This window comes from Balaenoptera borealis, assembly GCF_965194805.1.
Source record: "Balaenoptera borealis genome assembly, chromosome: 20".
Lineage (NCBI taxonomy): Eukaryota > Metazoa > Chordata > Mammalia > Artiodactyla > Balaenopteridae > Balaenoptera > Balaenoptera borealis.
The window spans coordinates 2336620-2354684 of NC_138879.1; the positions used below are offsets into that span (position 1 = coordinate 2336620).

Consider the following 18065-nt stretch of genomic DNA (forward strand, 5'->3'; position numbering starts at 1 on the left):
TTAGGGAAAGGGGGTCCCTGAGGTAGAGGAAAGGAAGGGCTCCAGCGGATCACAGGGATTTTTGCCGTTTTCATAGCAAATCTCGTTCTGAAAGTCAAGTGCAGGCTCTGGAAAGACACCCACCTCAGCCTTCCGGACACCATCACGGCCACACGGTCACACACGGCCTCGGCCTCGGCCAGGTAGTGGGTGGTCAGGAGGGCGCCCCTCTCCGTGTTCTTAATGGCTGCCTGGATCGTCTGCCTGAAGGAGCCCCAATATTAACACCATTTTGTAAAAAAAGTGTAGGAAAAAAGAGATAGAAGGGAAGTTTTATAGATGAAATGCAATTTATGGATCATATTTAAATCCTAATTAAAAAAGAAACAGGGACATGTGAATACTGAGAAGGTTTTGATAAAAGTTTTAAAATATTTTTAGGTGTGCTAATGGTATTCTGGTTAAGTAAATAAAAAAAAACTCCATTTCTTTTGGAGAAACTAACTGAACTGCTTATACATGAAGGATACACTGCCTAGTATTTGCTTCAAAATAACGGGAGAGTAGGGAAAAGAAGGGGCAGAGGGTAAAGATGAAGGAAGATTGGCCTTATACAAATAACTCTTGGTTTAATAGATTCATAAATAATTCTCTATCCATTTGTATAAAATTTCCATAACAAAGTTCTTTTAAAAAGTTGGGAGGGACTTCCCTGGTGGTCCAGTGGTTATGGCTCCGTGCCTCCACCGCAGGGGGCACGGGTTCGATCCCTGGTCGGGGAACTAAGATCCCGCATGCCGTGTAGCGCGGCCAAAAAGATTAAATAAATAAAGAAATAAAATTTGATTTAAAAAAAAGTTGGGAAAATATTGGACGGTCACAAATATGAGAGTGGACTGGAGAATTTTATAATTCCAAATAGAAAGTCCTACATAGGAAAGTAAAAAGAATTTAAAAACTAAGAAAACCTGGGTCAACAAATTTGACAGATTTGGTGAAAGCCGGAAAAAAAGGAAATGAGGAAAAGATATCAGCAAGTTAATAGTTTCTAAGGCAACTGTTATAGACGTCTCAATAATTGGCAAAATTAAAATACATTCCAAATTGCAAGACCTAAAACTTCAACAAAATACCGAGAGGTGTTTTTTTTTTTCCCATGTGAATACCACATGCGTATAAAGCACTATTAGAGAGTCTACCTGTTAAATATTTGTTTTCCTAATAACATGGATTGTTTCCACTCAATTAGGAACCAGTGGATTCGCTTTTCCAAGATCAGTTTAAAATGCTACTTGTACATAAGGTTTGTCCTCCTGGCTCTGAGGGTCGTAACTTCTCACCACATGTGCTGCTGCTCTGTTGGATCCAAGCGTGTAGACGGTTCATCCAGAAGCAGGACAGGCGGATCTCCCAGGATACTCAGCACAAAACACAACTGAAATGCAGAGAAACGCCGCTATTTGCTGCCACCAGCCCATCAGCTCTCAGAATAGCATCCCGCACCGCACAGACCTTTCTAGCAGCTCCTGCTGTTAATTTCTGCACTGGAACATTCAGCTGTTCGTGCAGTTTGAAGGCGTCCGCCAATCTGATGGGAAACAGGATGAGACTATGAGATCAAGAGCATCTGGGGAAAGGCAAATCACATGCAAGGGTTACAGCACTGGAGTTCCCTCCTTGGCACTATTATTCTCAAAACTGATGATCAAAGAAAAAAGTTTATTTTGAACATGAGAGATTTTCATCTCATAAAAAAATTTTGAAACTAACTAGAATTCTAACTGAAATACATGATTATTCACTCATTTAACATTTTAAAAATGTATTTTATTGAAGTATAGTTGATTTGCAATGTATTAATTTCTGCTGTACAGCAAAGTGATTCCGTTCATATACATATATCCATTCTTTTTCAGATTCTTTTCCATTATGGTTTATCACAGGACATTGAATACAGTTCCCTGTGCTGTACGGTAGGTCCTTGTTGTTCATCCATCCTGTATATAATAGTTTGCATCTGCTAACCCCAAACTCCCACTCCATCCCTCCTCCCTCGCCCCTCCCCCTTGGCAACCACCAGTCTGTTTTCTACGTCTGTGAGTCTGTTTCTGTTTCATGGATAAGTTCATTTATGTCGTATTTTATTGATAGATTCCACATATAAGTGATATCATATGGTATCATTTGACATTGACAATTATTCTATGGAATTATTTTTTTTTAAAGATCCCTCGGTCAGGGATGCAGGAAACAAGACCCTGTCCTCCATCCCTGCTCTACCCCTGACGCTCCCTGAAAGGTGCAGACGTCATTCCTACTCTCCACTCTTTATTCGTGATGGTACAGCCTCCCTGCATCTCGGCACAGAGGAACCTCATGACCGCACAGTACCGTGAAATGGCAATGCTGGCGTCCGCTTTACGCAGCCCTTTCACCGCGGCGAACACCTCCAGATGTTCGCGCGCTGTCAGGATGGGCCACAGCACGTTCTCCTGGGGACAGTACCCCAGGAACCGGACGCTGCCGTCCCCCTGATGACCCAAAACCGAACCGTATCCGGTCAGTTCCACCTAAGAAAGTGAACTGGTTTTAGAAACGTGCAAGCTTTTCTCCAATCACATGATTACTCAAGAAACTGACTTGTAGCTAAAAATCACCCAAATTTTTTGAGAAATATTACAGAAATTACTTCATATGTTTATTATAAAAAACTAAACTACTAAAAGTACAGTCTTACAAGGATATAACCCATATATATTATAACATGTCTATTTTGGGAATGGAAACCATTTCTTCATTTTCACTACCTCTCCAGCTGTTGGCTTCATGACCCCAGATATCATTCTAATAGATGAGCTTTTACCAGCGCCATTAGGTCCTAGCAATCCCAAAATTTCACCTGAAAGAGAATTACCCATTATCAATATTGGAAGTAAAAGAATAACATAAACATGTTTCTTCAATAAGTTTCTGAGATATATGTGCATCCCTCAGTACCACTTTGAAATTTATAATGTATATGTAATCCATGTCACCAAAACATGTTCTTTAACCCCTATAATTATATAAAACATTTTTGAGAAAGCTTAGTGATTGATATTTGCTATCAATACATAGGTCTTTTTTTTTTTTTTTTTTCAGATTACGTTTTCAGCGAAAAAAACGTGCCCAGATATTTTTTTATAGCAGATGGCTGATGTGCTGAGTACCTAAATGCATTCCTAAACTTGGGAAGTCGGGGACATTTTCTCCATCCCAAATTCCACCACTTGTGTCTGTGTCACTATCATCTTTCATCTGAACTGGTATGAAAGCCTCTTGACTTGTCCACCACCCAAATTCATGAACAAACAAGAACCAGGGTGTAATATTTTTCAAAGTACCAATTAAATGGTGGCAAAAAGCCTCTAAAAACCCTCTGGTGGCATTCCACTAACTTGGTATAAAGTCTAAACTCTGCTGTTTTTCACAAAGCTGCACCTCATCGGGCCCTGCTCACCTCTTTGACTGCACCCCTTCTGTTCATGGGGGCATCCGCTGACCTCCGTTTGTGCCTTAACCACTCCAAAGGCGGGCCTGTGTCTGAGTCCCTGCCCTTGCTGTCTCCTCCGCCTGAGGTTCTCTTATCTCTTCATGCTCACGTAGCTGGCACCTCGTTATCACCTAGATCTTGGCTTAAATGTCTCTGCTCAAGAAACGTCTCCCCTAACCCTAAGTGGATGCAGCCCAAGTCACTCCCGTCATTTTGCATACTTGAATGCTCCACACAGAACTTGCCAGCATGACATCTGAAACTTCTCTTGATAAGTCATTTTTGTTTATCGACCCCCCTGAGGATGTAAAATCCATGAGGTCAGGAACTTGCCTGTTTGTTTCATAATTATATTTCCAGATCCTAAAAGAGCCCCTGGCACACTCAAACCATATATGTTGAATGAATGAATGAATGAATGCTTCAGCAAGTACAACGGTGCCTGTAACCTAGATGCTCAGTGGGCCTTTCTCAAAATAATGGCGAATTTTAAAAGTGACTCTTCCAAACCTTTTTTAACACAGAAGGAGACATTTCTTGCTGCTATTTTCTTCTTCCTCCTTGAAAAGCACCTTTTCTTCTGGCCTGCATATTCTTTGTGTAGACAGCTAGCAATTATGACTGGTTTCTGGAATAGATGACAGCGTGATTTTCCTCTTAAACTCCAGAGACTTTACGTTTCTGTGCTCCCCCTGCTGGAACCTCTCCTGCCCTACGTCATGAACCAAACCACATTTTGAGTTGCCTGTCACCCATATTGCTTGTTTCGAACGTAACGTGCATTCATGGACACCGACAATACTTCTCGCTTCTCAATGGACGGAGTCGACAGCATAGCTTCATAGCTTAGCTTCTAAATAACAGCATAGCTTCATGCCGCCTCTTTGCCTTCCCGGAGCAGAAGTATCCGAGCTCACAGAAACACCACCACGTCAAAATCGAACCGAAGAGTAACCCTTAAAATCTTAGTCTCTACCTGGCATTTTATAACAAATGTCACATAAATTCTTCAACTCATGAAAATTTTGGTTTTGAAATTATAGCTCTACATATCCAAGCCCATTTTTCTCAGAAAAATAAAACCACTGTGATTTGTGTTCTCTGAGCATCCAGGACCCTCAAAAGAGGCGCCTGCATGTTTAAGAATTACTTGAATGCACCAAACTGCAAACTTTCTAAACGAAACCCAGCATATCAACCCCCATTCTTGACCGCCCTCGAAGACCTCCGCTAACACCCATTCTGTCGCTTGCTTTTCTACCTCCTCTGTGGAAATGGTTAGGGCAGTTGCCGTTCTTATTCTTTCTGCCTGAACATCTTCATCTTCATCTACAGGTTCTTCTGGATTTGGACGACCATCTCTACTTTTAGGGGAAATTCTGCAGAGAAAATGAAATACACAACATGTGATTTTTCTAGGTGTCAAAGATGCATCAAAAATCAGCTTCTCGGTGATTTCACCATGGACCTTTCTTTCAATACACTGGTCATGATGATGGCTCTGTGAATATGGCTTCTGCTTTTGCCAAGAAGGTCCGTCCCAGCAGCCAAATCCCTTTCTCAGTGTTGCTGCCATTCTCCTAATAAGCATCTTTGACCCTTTCAAATTTGTCAGCAAGTCCTGCTGCTTCCTTAAAAGTCAGGGCACCTGCATTTTCTCTGTAGAATGTGAGCCCACGTTACTCACACCCAGTATCTGCCTAGTACCTTTTACCTGGATTTCCTCCAGTGGTGAAGCACTCTGAGCTATGCTGCTAAACCAACTCCATCCCATCTCTTCTGGTCAAGCATGTGCTATCCTCTTGAATGCGAGGATGGCATATTTGAGTACTCATTAGATTTTTGAGAGGCTGAAAGCTCCCTTCAGCTCATTAGTGGCAGAACTCTGCCTGGGTTTCCTATTTCCTGGCAGTTCAGCCAGAAATCCACTGACCATCATGAAAATCATCATGCTGTTTACAGTCAATATAAATTGTCAATATAGATCAGTAATTTGAGGGCAGTGGTGCAGCCACTATCTAGGAATATGAAAATACGGTATTAAGTATGAAAGTAAGTTTTATGCCAACCTGAAAACAGGATCCTTTTGCATTATTTTCTTTCCACACTTTATTTCCAAGCATCGTAGAACAAAAATGAAAAGCAAAGCCTGAAAGTAAGGCTAGGAGCAGAGAAACACTGTTACATTGAGGCATAAGTTCACAAACATTATTGAAACATTTGAATCAAATCTGTGGTCTTTCAGTCTTTGGATAAAATAGATGTGAATCATTCTTAAAAATCAGGGGAGGATTCCAGTTATACAGTAACAATCCAGCTTGGTGGAACCGGCCTTCTTTCTTCTTATACAGCCTACATCCAGTCCGTTAGCAAAGGTAATCTGCTCCTAATTTCAAAATTATCCGGAACCCAAGGGCCCCTCACCCCTCCTGGCGCTGCTCCTGCCCCGGCCCAGGTCGCTGTGATGGCTCAATATTGATATTACAGCCCCTTGCTACTGGGTCTCCCTCTTCTTCCCTTGCCCCAAACATCTATTCTCAACACAGTAACTACAGCTGTTCTTTTAAACCATGTCACAGCACATCGCTTCACTTGAAACCCTCCGATGACTCCTTGATTATGAAAAGTAAACTCAAGGTTCTTAACGTGACCCAGAATCTCTGTGTAACTCCTCTGTCCGCCCCGCACTTGTCTCTGCTACGTCTGTGACCTTCTCTTGTACCACTCTCCCCCGTGGTTACTCTGCCCCAACCACACTGGCCTCCTGGCTGACCCTGAAACAAGCCAGGGTCACCCTCTCCCCTCCTATGGGAACGCTCCTCCCGTGATATCTCTGCAGCTTGCTTCCTTGCCTCTTTCAGGTCTTTATTTTCAAAGTTCATCCTTTCCTGAGCACCCATCTTACCCAGCATGTGTTATTTATTTAGTTTATTACCTGTCTCCTTCCACCAGAATTTAAGCCCCATGAGGGCAAGGACTTTTATTTTTGCTCTATGCCTAGAAAAGTACTCACACATATGCAAAGACAGTAGTTTTCTTCAGCCTAAACATACTAGTATAATCATTTTTCCCTTTCATTCTTTTTTTGACTTGCTTTTTTATCTCTAATGCAAAGGATTTAAGTTATAGTGTATGTGTTCTTTTACAAGCTCTCTCAAATTTGGAGGGGGCAGTAGACAGGATAAATAACCATGAAAAACTAATTTTATACTGAATTCTGGACTTACGCAGTCCATTCAGGCATATAAAAATAACTAGGATTTAGAATCGTGTCTGAATGTAATTGCTTTATCTGACTTTCTTAAAAACACTTTCAAAGTTGGCACACTTCAGACAAGAACAAGGAGTTATTACAGTAAATGATAACTATCCAAAAAGTAGGCGATGAGATAGAAAAACCTTACTATTAGGCATACTAGAAGATCAGTTGCATTCAGGTCATAGTTTGGGTCTTGATATTTTATTTGGTATTTGTGGACTCTCTGCAAAGACAAAAAATAAAAGGCTTTTTAAATAGCGCTGTTGAGGTTAAATTTTCATGCCATAAAATTCACTCATTTTAAGTGTACGATTCAAGGATTTTTAGTAAATTTACAGAGTTGTGAGAGCGTCACCACAATTCAACTTAAGAACATTTCTATCACCCCAAAGAGATATCGCCCCCCATTCCCACCTCAGCCCCAGGAAAACACTAGCCTCTTTTCTGTCTTTACAGATTTAGGCAAAGCACTTCAATAGGCTGCACATTCAAAATTAATGACACGGTAACATTTCTTACCTCTTCCAAAAAACCTATAAATCCACCCAAAGTCATTGAGGGAACTAATACCATGCAAACCATCAAGACACGGAAGTCGAATTGATTTATTATAATGATGCCAAATGTGATGACTGCAGTCTACAAGGCAAGTTGAAATATATTACACGTCATACATACTCAGTCCATTGATATTTGAGAAAATACTTAAGATGTAGGTGTTCTCATCAAATGCATGAGAATTTTTCCATATGCAGATACACCCCTTTCAAAGGGAGAAGGGAAGGGAGGAGCTTTTGTTAATGAGAATATATATGACCTTCAGCTTCCAACAGAAAATCTTTAGATGAAACATCTGGAGATTAAGGTGAAAGCTAAAATGACCAAATAGACTTCCTGGACCTCAATTTTATTCCTGAGTCTGTCACTAATTTTTGTGTGACTTTAAACAGGTTTCTTAACTTTTTTCCCTCCATCAAATGAGGTGAATTATACTAGAAAATCTTGACTTTTCTTCAAATCTGACACTTCAATATTCCATGACTATGTAGCTTCTCTTCAATGCTATAAAAATGAAATGGGCAAGTATGCTGGAGTAGACAAAGATGAGACAGGAAAAGGGAAAATAATCAGAAAACATAAATAAGTATTATACTGTAATACTATGGTGTGTTTTTTACATTTTGAACAAAGAAATTTTTATTTTACAAAATTTACTTTGGTTTTGCAATACTGCTTTGTCTTATTTTAATCCATAATAATTCAAAAATAATTAGCAGCAAAGGAAAAAAGGTATCCAATCATCTGTAGATATATTTCGATTTGAAAGAGAGGGTTTTTGAGAGTCAAATGTTCACTCCTCTGCCGTGGTCCTTTATCTGCTAAAGCTTGCTCATGTCACAGTAAGAAGATCTTAATCATCACATTAATCCACAAACCTAATAGAAAAGATGTCTGTATTATCATGACTTTCCTTAGAAATAACAAAGTCAAATTTCTTCGTTTGTTCATTTATTCACTGGAAGCTGAGGAATTACACAGGAGGAATTCACGATAAGATAACGCAGATTTGATTCTGCCTTCTACCATGAATTGAAGGAACTTTGCCCTCATTAGTCTTTCATCCCTTATTATGTAAAGAATTAGGGAAAAAATGGTCTCTGCTCTCTAAGCCAAGAGATGAAAGCTACTGCTCTGGCAGACTCTGGTGTATCAAGTTCTGGAAGGTCTGTCATATCCTGTTGGAGGTGATGCACTTTGAAACCTGGCTGAGAAAATTCTTTCCCATTTTTTCCAACCCAAACATCCCTCCAGAGCCTGCATTCATAAGAAAAGCTCCACCCCTACTCTGCTTCTCCATTGATAGCTGAAGGATAAAGGGGTAAGGAAGGTGTGGTTCTACTGGTGATGTTGAGTGTGCCCTCATCTGAGAAACTGTCACATCTGTACAAACCAGGATGAATGGTGAGTGTATGGTAAACCAAGGGCTGACTTCTCGCTTGACACATAGCAAAAAGGCATTAATCTAGACACCCATTTATCTCAGCCTGGAGTGGTTTCTGTTTAAGGAGAGCCCAAACAAAGAGTAGAGAAAAAGGAACCATGACTCCAGGCTACTGATGACTTAGGACTGAAGACCAATACGCTCAAAGAGTGTCTCTGAGGTCACTCACTAGGATATTTCATCCCTCACTCATCCTGACAGTAACAGACCTGTCAACAGCTGTACTGGCCAATAACACTGACACTGCTTGAACATCGGCTCCAAAAGAGACTTTGTTCAGAGTTGAAACTACTAGAATACACAAAGTGTGGACACGAATTCTTCGTCCACCTTTTCTGGACATATTCAAGAGTACGGACTGAAAAGAAATCAACTATTAGTCAGACTGATATCTGTTCTGCTTACCCAGTATCTGGGTTTACATTAGGCAAAAGCATTAAGTCTGTTGACTGAACAAAAAAAATTCCCAATGCAAAGCATGAATACAAAGACTTTGGGTGCACCAAATCTTCATGATTGCCTCAAAGCCAGTCTTCCAAGTAAGGTATCTCTATAGGCACTACCTGCTGAATACCAAGAAATACAATCTAGAGACACCAAATCAGAATACTGTCCACTGAGAAGGGATAAGTCAACAGCTAACTGCTGACCAGAACAGTCCAAGGCTAATTTCTTATAGAAATCGATGGATGATGTCATACCTATTTTCTTAGCAGATGGGCTTTGGTTGGGTTCCTCTCATGATTTCAGGACTCCCACTCCCAAGAGTTGGGAGCTGTGTTTACAAGACAGACATTTAACCACCAGCTGGGGATTTCAGCTAAAAAGCACCAGAAATGCTGAGATTAGGCATCTCCAGAGTCTTGGTAAACATTTCCATCCAAGTTTTGAGTAATCTTGGACTTTCAGTAATCTTTCATTTATATTTACAAATACTTCCTCTGGCAGAGGTATAAAAACCTCTTTGATCTCTGAAATTATTAGAGTCTGAGTTTAAGAGAGACCTTCGTGAAGACTGCAGAAATGGATTGTACTGTCAAACGCTATAAAGCCAGTTTTGGTTCTAGTGTTGCCAGGAAGCCCTGTGCTCTGAAGGATCCAGTAACTCAGTGATAGCATCTGGGGCATCAGGTCCTCTGCAAGGTTCTCCATCAATTCTAGTCAAGGCTGTACATGAATTCTCCGGGAACATCTTTGACTCCGTAACATGTTACATCCCCTCCCCTTTCTAGGGTGTAATTTTAAGGTATTAATTTTCCCCATCACTCAAGGTAAACGTGACTATAGTTAACGTAACATTAAAAGTTTAAAAAAGAACTCTGTGCAAATACTTACCATATAGAAGCAAAATGACCAAAGGCCACTATTTTTTCTCCTCTTCCGAAAAATAAATGATATCACGTATGTCAGGAAGACAAGAGAAACTGCGTAACCAAGCGTAATGACAGCCTGAAGATAATACAAATAAATATCAAAGTCAAAAAATGAAATCTAAACTGAGGGCAAGGTTACAGAAATTTTTATTTTTCTCATTACACATGCACTTTGCATGGTTTTTGTTTGGGTGTATGACAAAATAAAACTGAAAACCTCATGCTTATATGAAATTGCACCAATATTAAAATTTATTATGAGTTCCCGTATAAGACACCGTCTATGTCATGTACTACTCACCAAAGCAAGCACAGCTCGACTTGTGAGATGAATGTGCACCATGTTTGCTGCGTAGAAAACTGAATACATTGAAAAGAGAATGAAATTGTAGAGGTTAACGTCCACCAGGGCCTGACCACACCAGTAAGCAGAAGGGAAGAGTCCTGAAATCCACAGCTGGGACTTAGTTCTCTTCTAATGGAAAAACACAGCGTATACATAGATTCAGTTGAAATCCAAATCCAAAGCAAACACATCGGAAGATTTGCAAAGATAAATATAATCTAATATTCGAATACTTAAAAATTGTTAATATAATATTTTAAAACCTATTTTAAAAAATCTAATATTTTTAAGTTTTAATAATTTTAATTCTGTGCACGTTGTTTAGGAAGTTGAGGTCTAAAGAGCCAATTCCATCAAGGTGGGCATTTTGAAACTGAGTATTATTTTATTTGATAGATTTGAGTCACAAAACCACTTCAGCTCATGAAGAACAAATAGAGCAGTAGACCTCCTAATGATCAAGGCATAAGTCTCCTTCAAAAGAAATGGTATTTTGTAATCTGAAGAACAGCAAGTTCTTCATTATCCAAACATGCTCGGGGAGAGTTAATGACTCAGAATTGTAAGAGATGACTTATCTGAATTCGATGTAACTGTTTTGCCTGGTTAATGAGCATGACCAAATACAAATACAACCAAAAAACTGTATTCTCCACGGTAGAAAGTGGCTTCAAGTCTTAACTTTGGTCCTCAATTACGACATAGATGATTTCTTCCTTGTAGTTAGGAAATAATGTAGTTGAAAGTTTTGTAATATTCCCCTTTGAAGGTTTAGATTAATTTGAGTCCCTACCAGATTATTGCACTTTTCCTGTCATTTTGAAGTAAAAAAGTACTTTGTGTTTTTAGAAGAAAAATTTCTGACTTGATAGAAATAATGTTTAAGTACATTATCTAATTTAAACATATGTTAAAAGGTTTTCCTGTGAGACAACACATAGCATTTAAAATACAACTACTGAAGTCCCCGAGTTTCTTTTCTTTTTTCCCCCGTTTCTTACTTTGTAATCGCTGACACTGTTCATGGCGATGTAAGGAGAAATGCTGCACACGACGAAAAATAAGAAAAAGGACCCTTCTGGCAACCCAGTCCAGAACAGTGCATAATTCTGCAAGTATAAAAGGTACTCTTTACTTTGTAGGGTACACAGAGGTGAAAATATAATGTCATACTCATAAGACTTATATAATGTTATAAATCAATAAACCACAAAAGTAATTAATTAATTAAAGATATCCAATACATTAAAGCACTTTAAACCAGTGAATATTTTTAAAAATGAAGAAAGGGACTTCCCTGGTGGCGCAGTGGTTAAGAATCCGCCTGCCAATGCAGGGGACACGGGTTCGATCCCTGGTCCGAGAAGATCCCACATGCCGCGGAGCAACTAAGCCCATGTGCCACAACTACTGAGCCTGTGCTCTAGAGCCTGCGAGCCACAACTACTGAGCCCGTGTGCCTAGAACCCGTGCTCTGCAAGGAGAAGCCACCACAATGAGAAGCCCGCGCGCCGCAACGAAGAGTAGCCCCCACTCGCCGCAACTAGAGAAAGCCCGCGTGCAGCAACAAAGACCCAACACAGCCAAAAATAAATAAATTTAAAAAATAAACAAATATAAAAAAAATGAAATACTGATCATCATAAAAGTACGTGCTTTTTGAAATACTGAAAAATCAAAAGCGAACATCTAACAACAGAGATTGGCACAACACTGTAAATCAACTACAAAAAAAATAACATTAAAGTACAAAGTAGAAAAAAAAAGTGTACATCGAGTTTATCAACCTCTGCACATGGAGGTGGGAGGGAAAATAGTTTCTGATCATTTAACGTGAGGCTTCAACGCCTAGGAAAAAAGAGAAGTGAAAAATAACTCAGGACCCATTTCAGGGTGTATATCCAAAAGAAATGAAAGCAGGGTCTCAGAGAGATACCCGCACACACGTGTTCACAGCAGTACTATTCACAAAAGCCAAGAGATGGGAGCAACCACATGTCCATGGACAGAAAAATGGATAAACAAAATGTGGTATGCATATTATTAACCCTTAAAAGGAAGGAAATCTTGTCACACACTACAACACGGATGAACTGTGGGGACATAAGGGAAATGGGAAATAAGCCAGTCACAAAAAGACAAATGCTAGTATGTGATCCTACTTGTATGAGTCAAATCCACAGAAACAGCAAGTAGAGTGGTGGTTGCCAGGGGCCATGAGGAGGGGGTAATGGGGATTTCTTGTTTAATGGGTATAGAGTGTTAATTCTGCAAGATAGAAAAGTTCTGGAGATCTGATTCACAACAATGTGAATACACTTAACACTTCTGAAGTGCACCCGTAAAAATGACTAGATGGTAAGTTTTATGTTATGTGGGTTTTTTTTTTATCACAATTATAAAAATGATAATTCAGGAATTATGATCCAAGAGAAATAGATTATTCAGGCCTGAGCAACACGTCTTTCTCAGCAAACCTAGTGATGAAGGTGTGAAGATACTGGCAGCTGAGAGGATGCTTCTGAAGCATAGGCTTAAAAGGAAAACTCATTGCACCAAGCACATCCTCAACGAGATGAACTTCAAGTCACTACCCCCAAATCAATGTCTGTCTGCGGCTGGGTTTATGCTCAGGTGGGGTACAGAGCTGCCTCTTGGATTTAAGTACAGGAGATCAGTGCAGTAGCCTGTCTCAAAATAATTCTCAAACTTTACTTAAGGCTTTGGAGGCTGCATCTACAAATTCTAATTTTTCATCAGATGGGAAAATGCATCACTGTCTTTATAAGAATGGCTGAAAGAAGAAAGGTGTGTGCCTTTGGGGGTGCCTAAGAGAATAACCATGGGGCCTCGGTCCATTTTGATCCTGAACAAACAGGCAATAAAATGAGGAAACTAAAGGACCAAGAGGGGGTAACATCTACCTCTTTCTACTACCAGCTGGTCCCACTTTCTGGAGCGTTCCTTTCAGGCACCATCCCCGCTCTCATGGTCAGTGCTGGCTGCAGCTCAAGTATATCCCATCCACCTGCTCTCGCATGTACTCCCAGCACCACTAAGGCAGGGAGGCCCCAAAGTGAATTCAACCTCTTTGTCACAATGTGGGCTTCCCTTTCTGATGGCGCCATTTCTAATTGGGTTTCCTGCTCTTCCAACTTCCTGGTGTGGAACAGTTTGGAGTCAGCTTGGAGAGATCCCTCTTGGGCATCAATCAGGGTCTAACCAGAGAATCTTAACTACCTTCTGTACTTAAAATACAGAGAAGTTAACCACGCAATGGTTACATGGGTGGGAAGAGTGGAGGAAGCAACAAGGATGATGAAGCCAGAAGCCACTGTCCCTTCTGGGTTAGAAAGAGGAAGGAAGGAGGTGATGTGATTGGAGCCCAGGGTGTGGGATGCTTCTGCTGTCCCAGCGCCTATCACTGCTCCCTGTGGCCTAAGTCCAGCCTACAGCCAGCTGACAAAGAATCCCGAAAGCTAGCCTGTGGGTACCAGGCACCCTCGCAATGCAGAGCAATGATGGGTAAGTAAAGGAATTAATCAGATGGCAGATAGCCCAAGAACTGGCAAATTCTCCTTCATTTCAGTCAGTGAAGGGTCCACCAACAAATTACACTGGATTTATAAGATTCTAAAGCCGGGTTACAAGTGCTCCTGATTTCCAATTCACTGTACACACACACACACACACACACACACACACATACACTCTCTCTCTCTCTCACTCTCTCCAATACACTTCCGCAATCGAGTATGTATTTTTTCAGACGATTCCCTAGGAGACTATGACAGAATATTGAACAATATTCCCCCATGCAAATTCTCTAATAATAACTTAAGAAAAAAATCATATTTTGTTAGGTATAGTCTGTCTGAAAGGTTAGGACACAATAATTTTTAGGATTAACAATCCATTATGAATATTTAACAGCTAAAGAGGGAAAATGAGTAAATCCAATACTTACAAAAGGAAATGAGCTTCTCTCGGTTCGAATGTACTGTGTATGATTAAGCATTCGAAGTAACCCATTGCTGACAATATTCATAAGAGTAGGAAAACAGTGCAGTCTCTTGGTATTGCATACAACTGAAAATCTATAATCCTTCAAATAAACAAAGACAGATAAAATAATGTTAATCCTAAATCATTAAAGAACAAAGAAAAAGGTCTTGTGTTTAAGAGCTTAAAAATGCCATATTCTAGCTGTGTGGCCATCTTTAAGTTAACTGGCCTTTCTGAGCTTCAGCTTCCTCTTCTGTGAAAGGGGAGAATAAATGGGTTGTTAAACAGTTTAAATGAGATAATGTATATTAGGCCCTAGCACAGTGGACCGCACAGCTGGCAATATGAATTTTTATTAGGATTACTAATTTATTAGTAATTTTCAAATTACTAATTATTATACTAATTATACTAACACTATATTATAGTATAAAATTATATTATAGTATAAAGTTATTATAGTTTAAAATTATTATAAAATTACTAATTTTATAATTTTATAAGTAATTTATTATTTATTTATAATTTGATATTAGGAGTTATTAGTATTACTAATTTTATTAGTATTACTAATTCCTCATTTTGCTTATGAGGAAATTTCATCTAACAAGATTTAAAAGTGGCCCTGAAAAGTACACACTAAGCTTACAGTGAGCAAGCAAAGGAATCCGGATTTTCTGGGTGGGAGATATGCCTGGGGTTAATAAAATATTCACGGTTACACTGCCAGTGAAGCGTTTTCACACTTTATAAGAAAATATTTATGATCTTCATGTTTATAAAAATGTTCATGCATTGATCAAGAGGCTCAATATTGTTCAATATTACCAAGAGTTCATGCAAGAAATACCACAGATAAGTAACAAGTAAAGCAAATGTCAAGCAGCGTAGTTTCCTAGAGTTGGCACAAAGAGATTACGTCTTTTATGATGTGCCCACTTTAGGTAGAACTGAATTCAGTGATACATCTTCAAAGCCTTTTGTTTCTGTTTTATTTCCCTTGTAGCAAGAAACAAACAGGTAGCTTCATTTAATTTGGCCCCCAGCTTTGCACTGGAATTTAAGTAAGACTCGGAGTTTTACTCAAGATTGGGATGTATTTTCAATAGTTTTATTCCTGTGAAAGGATCTCTACTGCTTATACTCTTTTACCCAAATTGAAACATATTAAATAATAAACTGAGAACACTTTTCTCTCAGAGATTTCATCCGGCTATTATGGTATTTAATGTATTTTCTCAATATATAAAAATATCACTTGGGTAGTCGTTAAATAGGATTTCTTAAATTCATAATTATATGGGTTGGTACTTTTAAGGTCTAATATTTTTTTGAGTATGAATAATGCAATGACATTTAGGTAGTTTCAAATGTAAAAAAATCATCTAACTCAGAATTTAAGATAAAAATGTTTTACAACAACTTATTTAAACTTCACAGTTTATTCAATAACCCCAAACGTTTTTAAGTCAAGTCGCTGTATACTAGCTGGATTGACTTTCTGCAGTTTTTAAAACAGTTAAAATGTAGCACGTTAACTTTTTTCATAAAAGCAAAAACAAGAGGTAAGTAGCAAGCATACCCTTTTTTTACCAGAAACTATGATAGCTCCATTGTAAGCTGGGTCATCAGTACCATTTCTATTTTCAAAGTCATCTACTTCCAAAAGTATATTTTGATGCTTCAGTGACTGTATAAAATCTTCAATATTTGATTCTAGTATGAAATCAACAACAGAAGGTCATCATATAAAGCAAGAACATATATGACAATTTAAAAAAATAAACCACATACACAATTGAAAATCAATATTTATAGAATATCATGTAAAGGCATGTGCCTTTGGGCATCAAAATAATAATATTCGCCCATGAAAGAGAACCCATTATACTATCTTCTGTTTATCAAATCTTATGCTGTGATGAGTTAGCTTTATAATTCTACTTAATGCACGCTAACATGTTACCATTAAAACACGATAACTCTATTTTCTGACTTTTGGTTAAAAAATACATTTGAACTCATTAATTTGTGAAAATATAATAATTGTATGAGAAGTACTTTAGATTAGCCATCCTAAAACGGCCAGTAATAAACTCCCCTCTCTCCCTTATTCTCCACAATAACAGAAAAGCAAATATATGTATATGTATACTAAGTACACATATTTCACATATTTACATATATATGCCATAAATACACTTTGGAGGTGGGAAATGAGTGCCACTATCCAATCAAAGCGTTCGATACACCCCTAAAGAAGAAAGCAGACAGGATTGTTTGACAGAAATAAGAGCTGAGAAAACTGTGCAGCCTAGAGCACCCGAGAGCCAACAGCTACAGAGGTAAAACCAATTTCCAGGATATCTAAACCCAGAGTGGACAAATTCAAGGGGCAAATTGGGCTCTAAAGCCATGGTCAGGCTCACTGACCGGTTAACCACACCTGAACAAGGTGACCCCGCCTCGCGTTTCATACAGAGTAGGCAGCGGCTGCCGCGAATTACTTTCTAAGAGACATTATCTGGGGAAGTTACTTGAGGGCAAGACCTAAAGTAACTCCAGACAGTTAGGGATGTCTGGAGGATGGAGGACAGGACAGGATGGAGTGAAAAAGGAAAAAGGAGGACTCGTGTTTCTTTGCTCATTTGAACTTTGAAATGGGAATTCATACTAGGATTGGAAAAATAGGGCCAAGCCCTGGATGACAGGATTCTCACCGGGTGGGAAAGGGACGCACACACACAACGTAACCTTTCCGTGCATCCTGGGGCAGCCACACATCCCACTCCATCTCCACAGTCGCTGGAGTAGCACACCTTCGTGGTGACCCACATTCACCTCAGCAAACAGGGATGCTTCAGTGCAAGAGGAACATCTAACCAATAACCGTCAGACTCCGAGAAAAGGGGAAGAAGATGGCACAGAAGCTCCACACTTAGATCACAAAATAGCTAACAGCTGAGCACAGAGAAGAAAAAAATGAGGAGGTCAACACAAGTACATGGATCTCAGAGTAACTGGAGAGGAAAACACATACATGAGACAACAACAAACTGAAAGGTAAAGAACAATTCTAGATCTTGGAAATCCAATATGCAATTAGCAAGACTTTCAGTTTTAAGGTAGCAGAGTGAATAAAATTGCTTTCTAAAACCCAAATGGAAAACAAGAAGAAGAATGAGAAACAGGAACGAAAAGACCACCTTGGTTTAAAGAGGAGGCATCTATAGACCTCTGAGCCATGAATTGATACAAAAATTGGAACGCATGGGGGATGTCATCAAGAGAGGACTCGTACTCTGAATCTATTTTTTAACATCTTAGAGAGAAACATAAAAGCTTCTTCTTTACAGTGAAATAAGCAATTAGGCAAAACCAACTGCCCATCATTTAGGAGAACAAGGTCACGGGTTCCAAATGGTCTTAAGGAATCTTCCTAGATCTTGTTGGAGGGGCATAGGGTATAAAAATGACATCTTTACATATCAATCAGTATGTATAACATTTATAGCATAGGTTAGGCAGCTGTAACAAAGAGATGTAAAAATAGAGTGGTTCCATAAATA

General features: G+C 39.2%; 1 protein-coding gene across 6 annotated transcripts in view; it reads right to left on the reverse strand.

Moving 5' to 3' along the window:
* ABCA6 (ATP binding cassette subfamily A member 6) overlaps positions 1 to 18065 on the reverse strand; it is a 73637-nt gene that overhangs the window by 15039 nt on the left and 40533 nt on the right. For 5 of the 6 annotated variants that reach the window (XM_082370404.1, XM_082370408.1, XM_082370407.1 and 2 more), the window contains 15 exons: positions 16079 to 16212; positions 14459 to 14596; positions 11493 to 11600; positions 10447 to 10620; positions 10108 to 10221; positions 7290 to 7409; positions 6916 to 6993; positions 5581 to 5672; positions 4737 to 4890; positions 4022 to 4139; positions 2787 to 2878; positions 2371 to 2549; positions 1492 to 1567; positions 1320 to 1414; positions 124 to 243 (listed from right to left, as the gene is read on the reverse strand). In XM_082370404.1, the coding sequence (XP_082226530.1) occupies positions 124 to 243; positions 1320 to 1414; positions 1492 to 1567; positions 2371 to 2549; positions 2787 to 2878; positions 4022 to 4139; positions 4737 to 4890; positions 5581 to 5672; positions 6916 to 6993; positions 7290 to 7409; positions 10108 to 10221; positions 10447 to 10620; positions 11493 to 11600; positions 14459 to 14596; positions 16079 to 16212 (1792 nt within the window). The remainder of the gene's footprint in view (positions 1 to 123; positions 244 to 1319; positions 1415 to 1491; positions 1568 to 2370; positions 2550 to 2786; positions 2879 to 4021; positions 4140 to 4736; positions 4891 to 5580; positions 5673 to 6915; positions 6994 to 7289; positions 7410 to 10107; positions 10222 to 10446; positions 10621 to 11492; positions 11601 to 14458; positions 14597 to 16078; positions 16213 to 18065) is intronic. The other variant, XM_082370405.1, reaches the window with a different exon arrangement.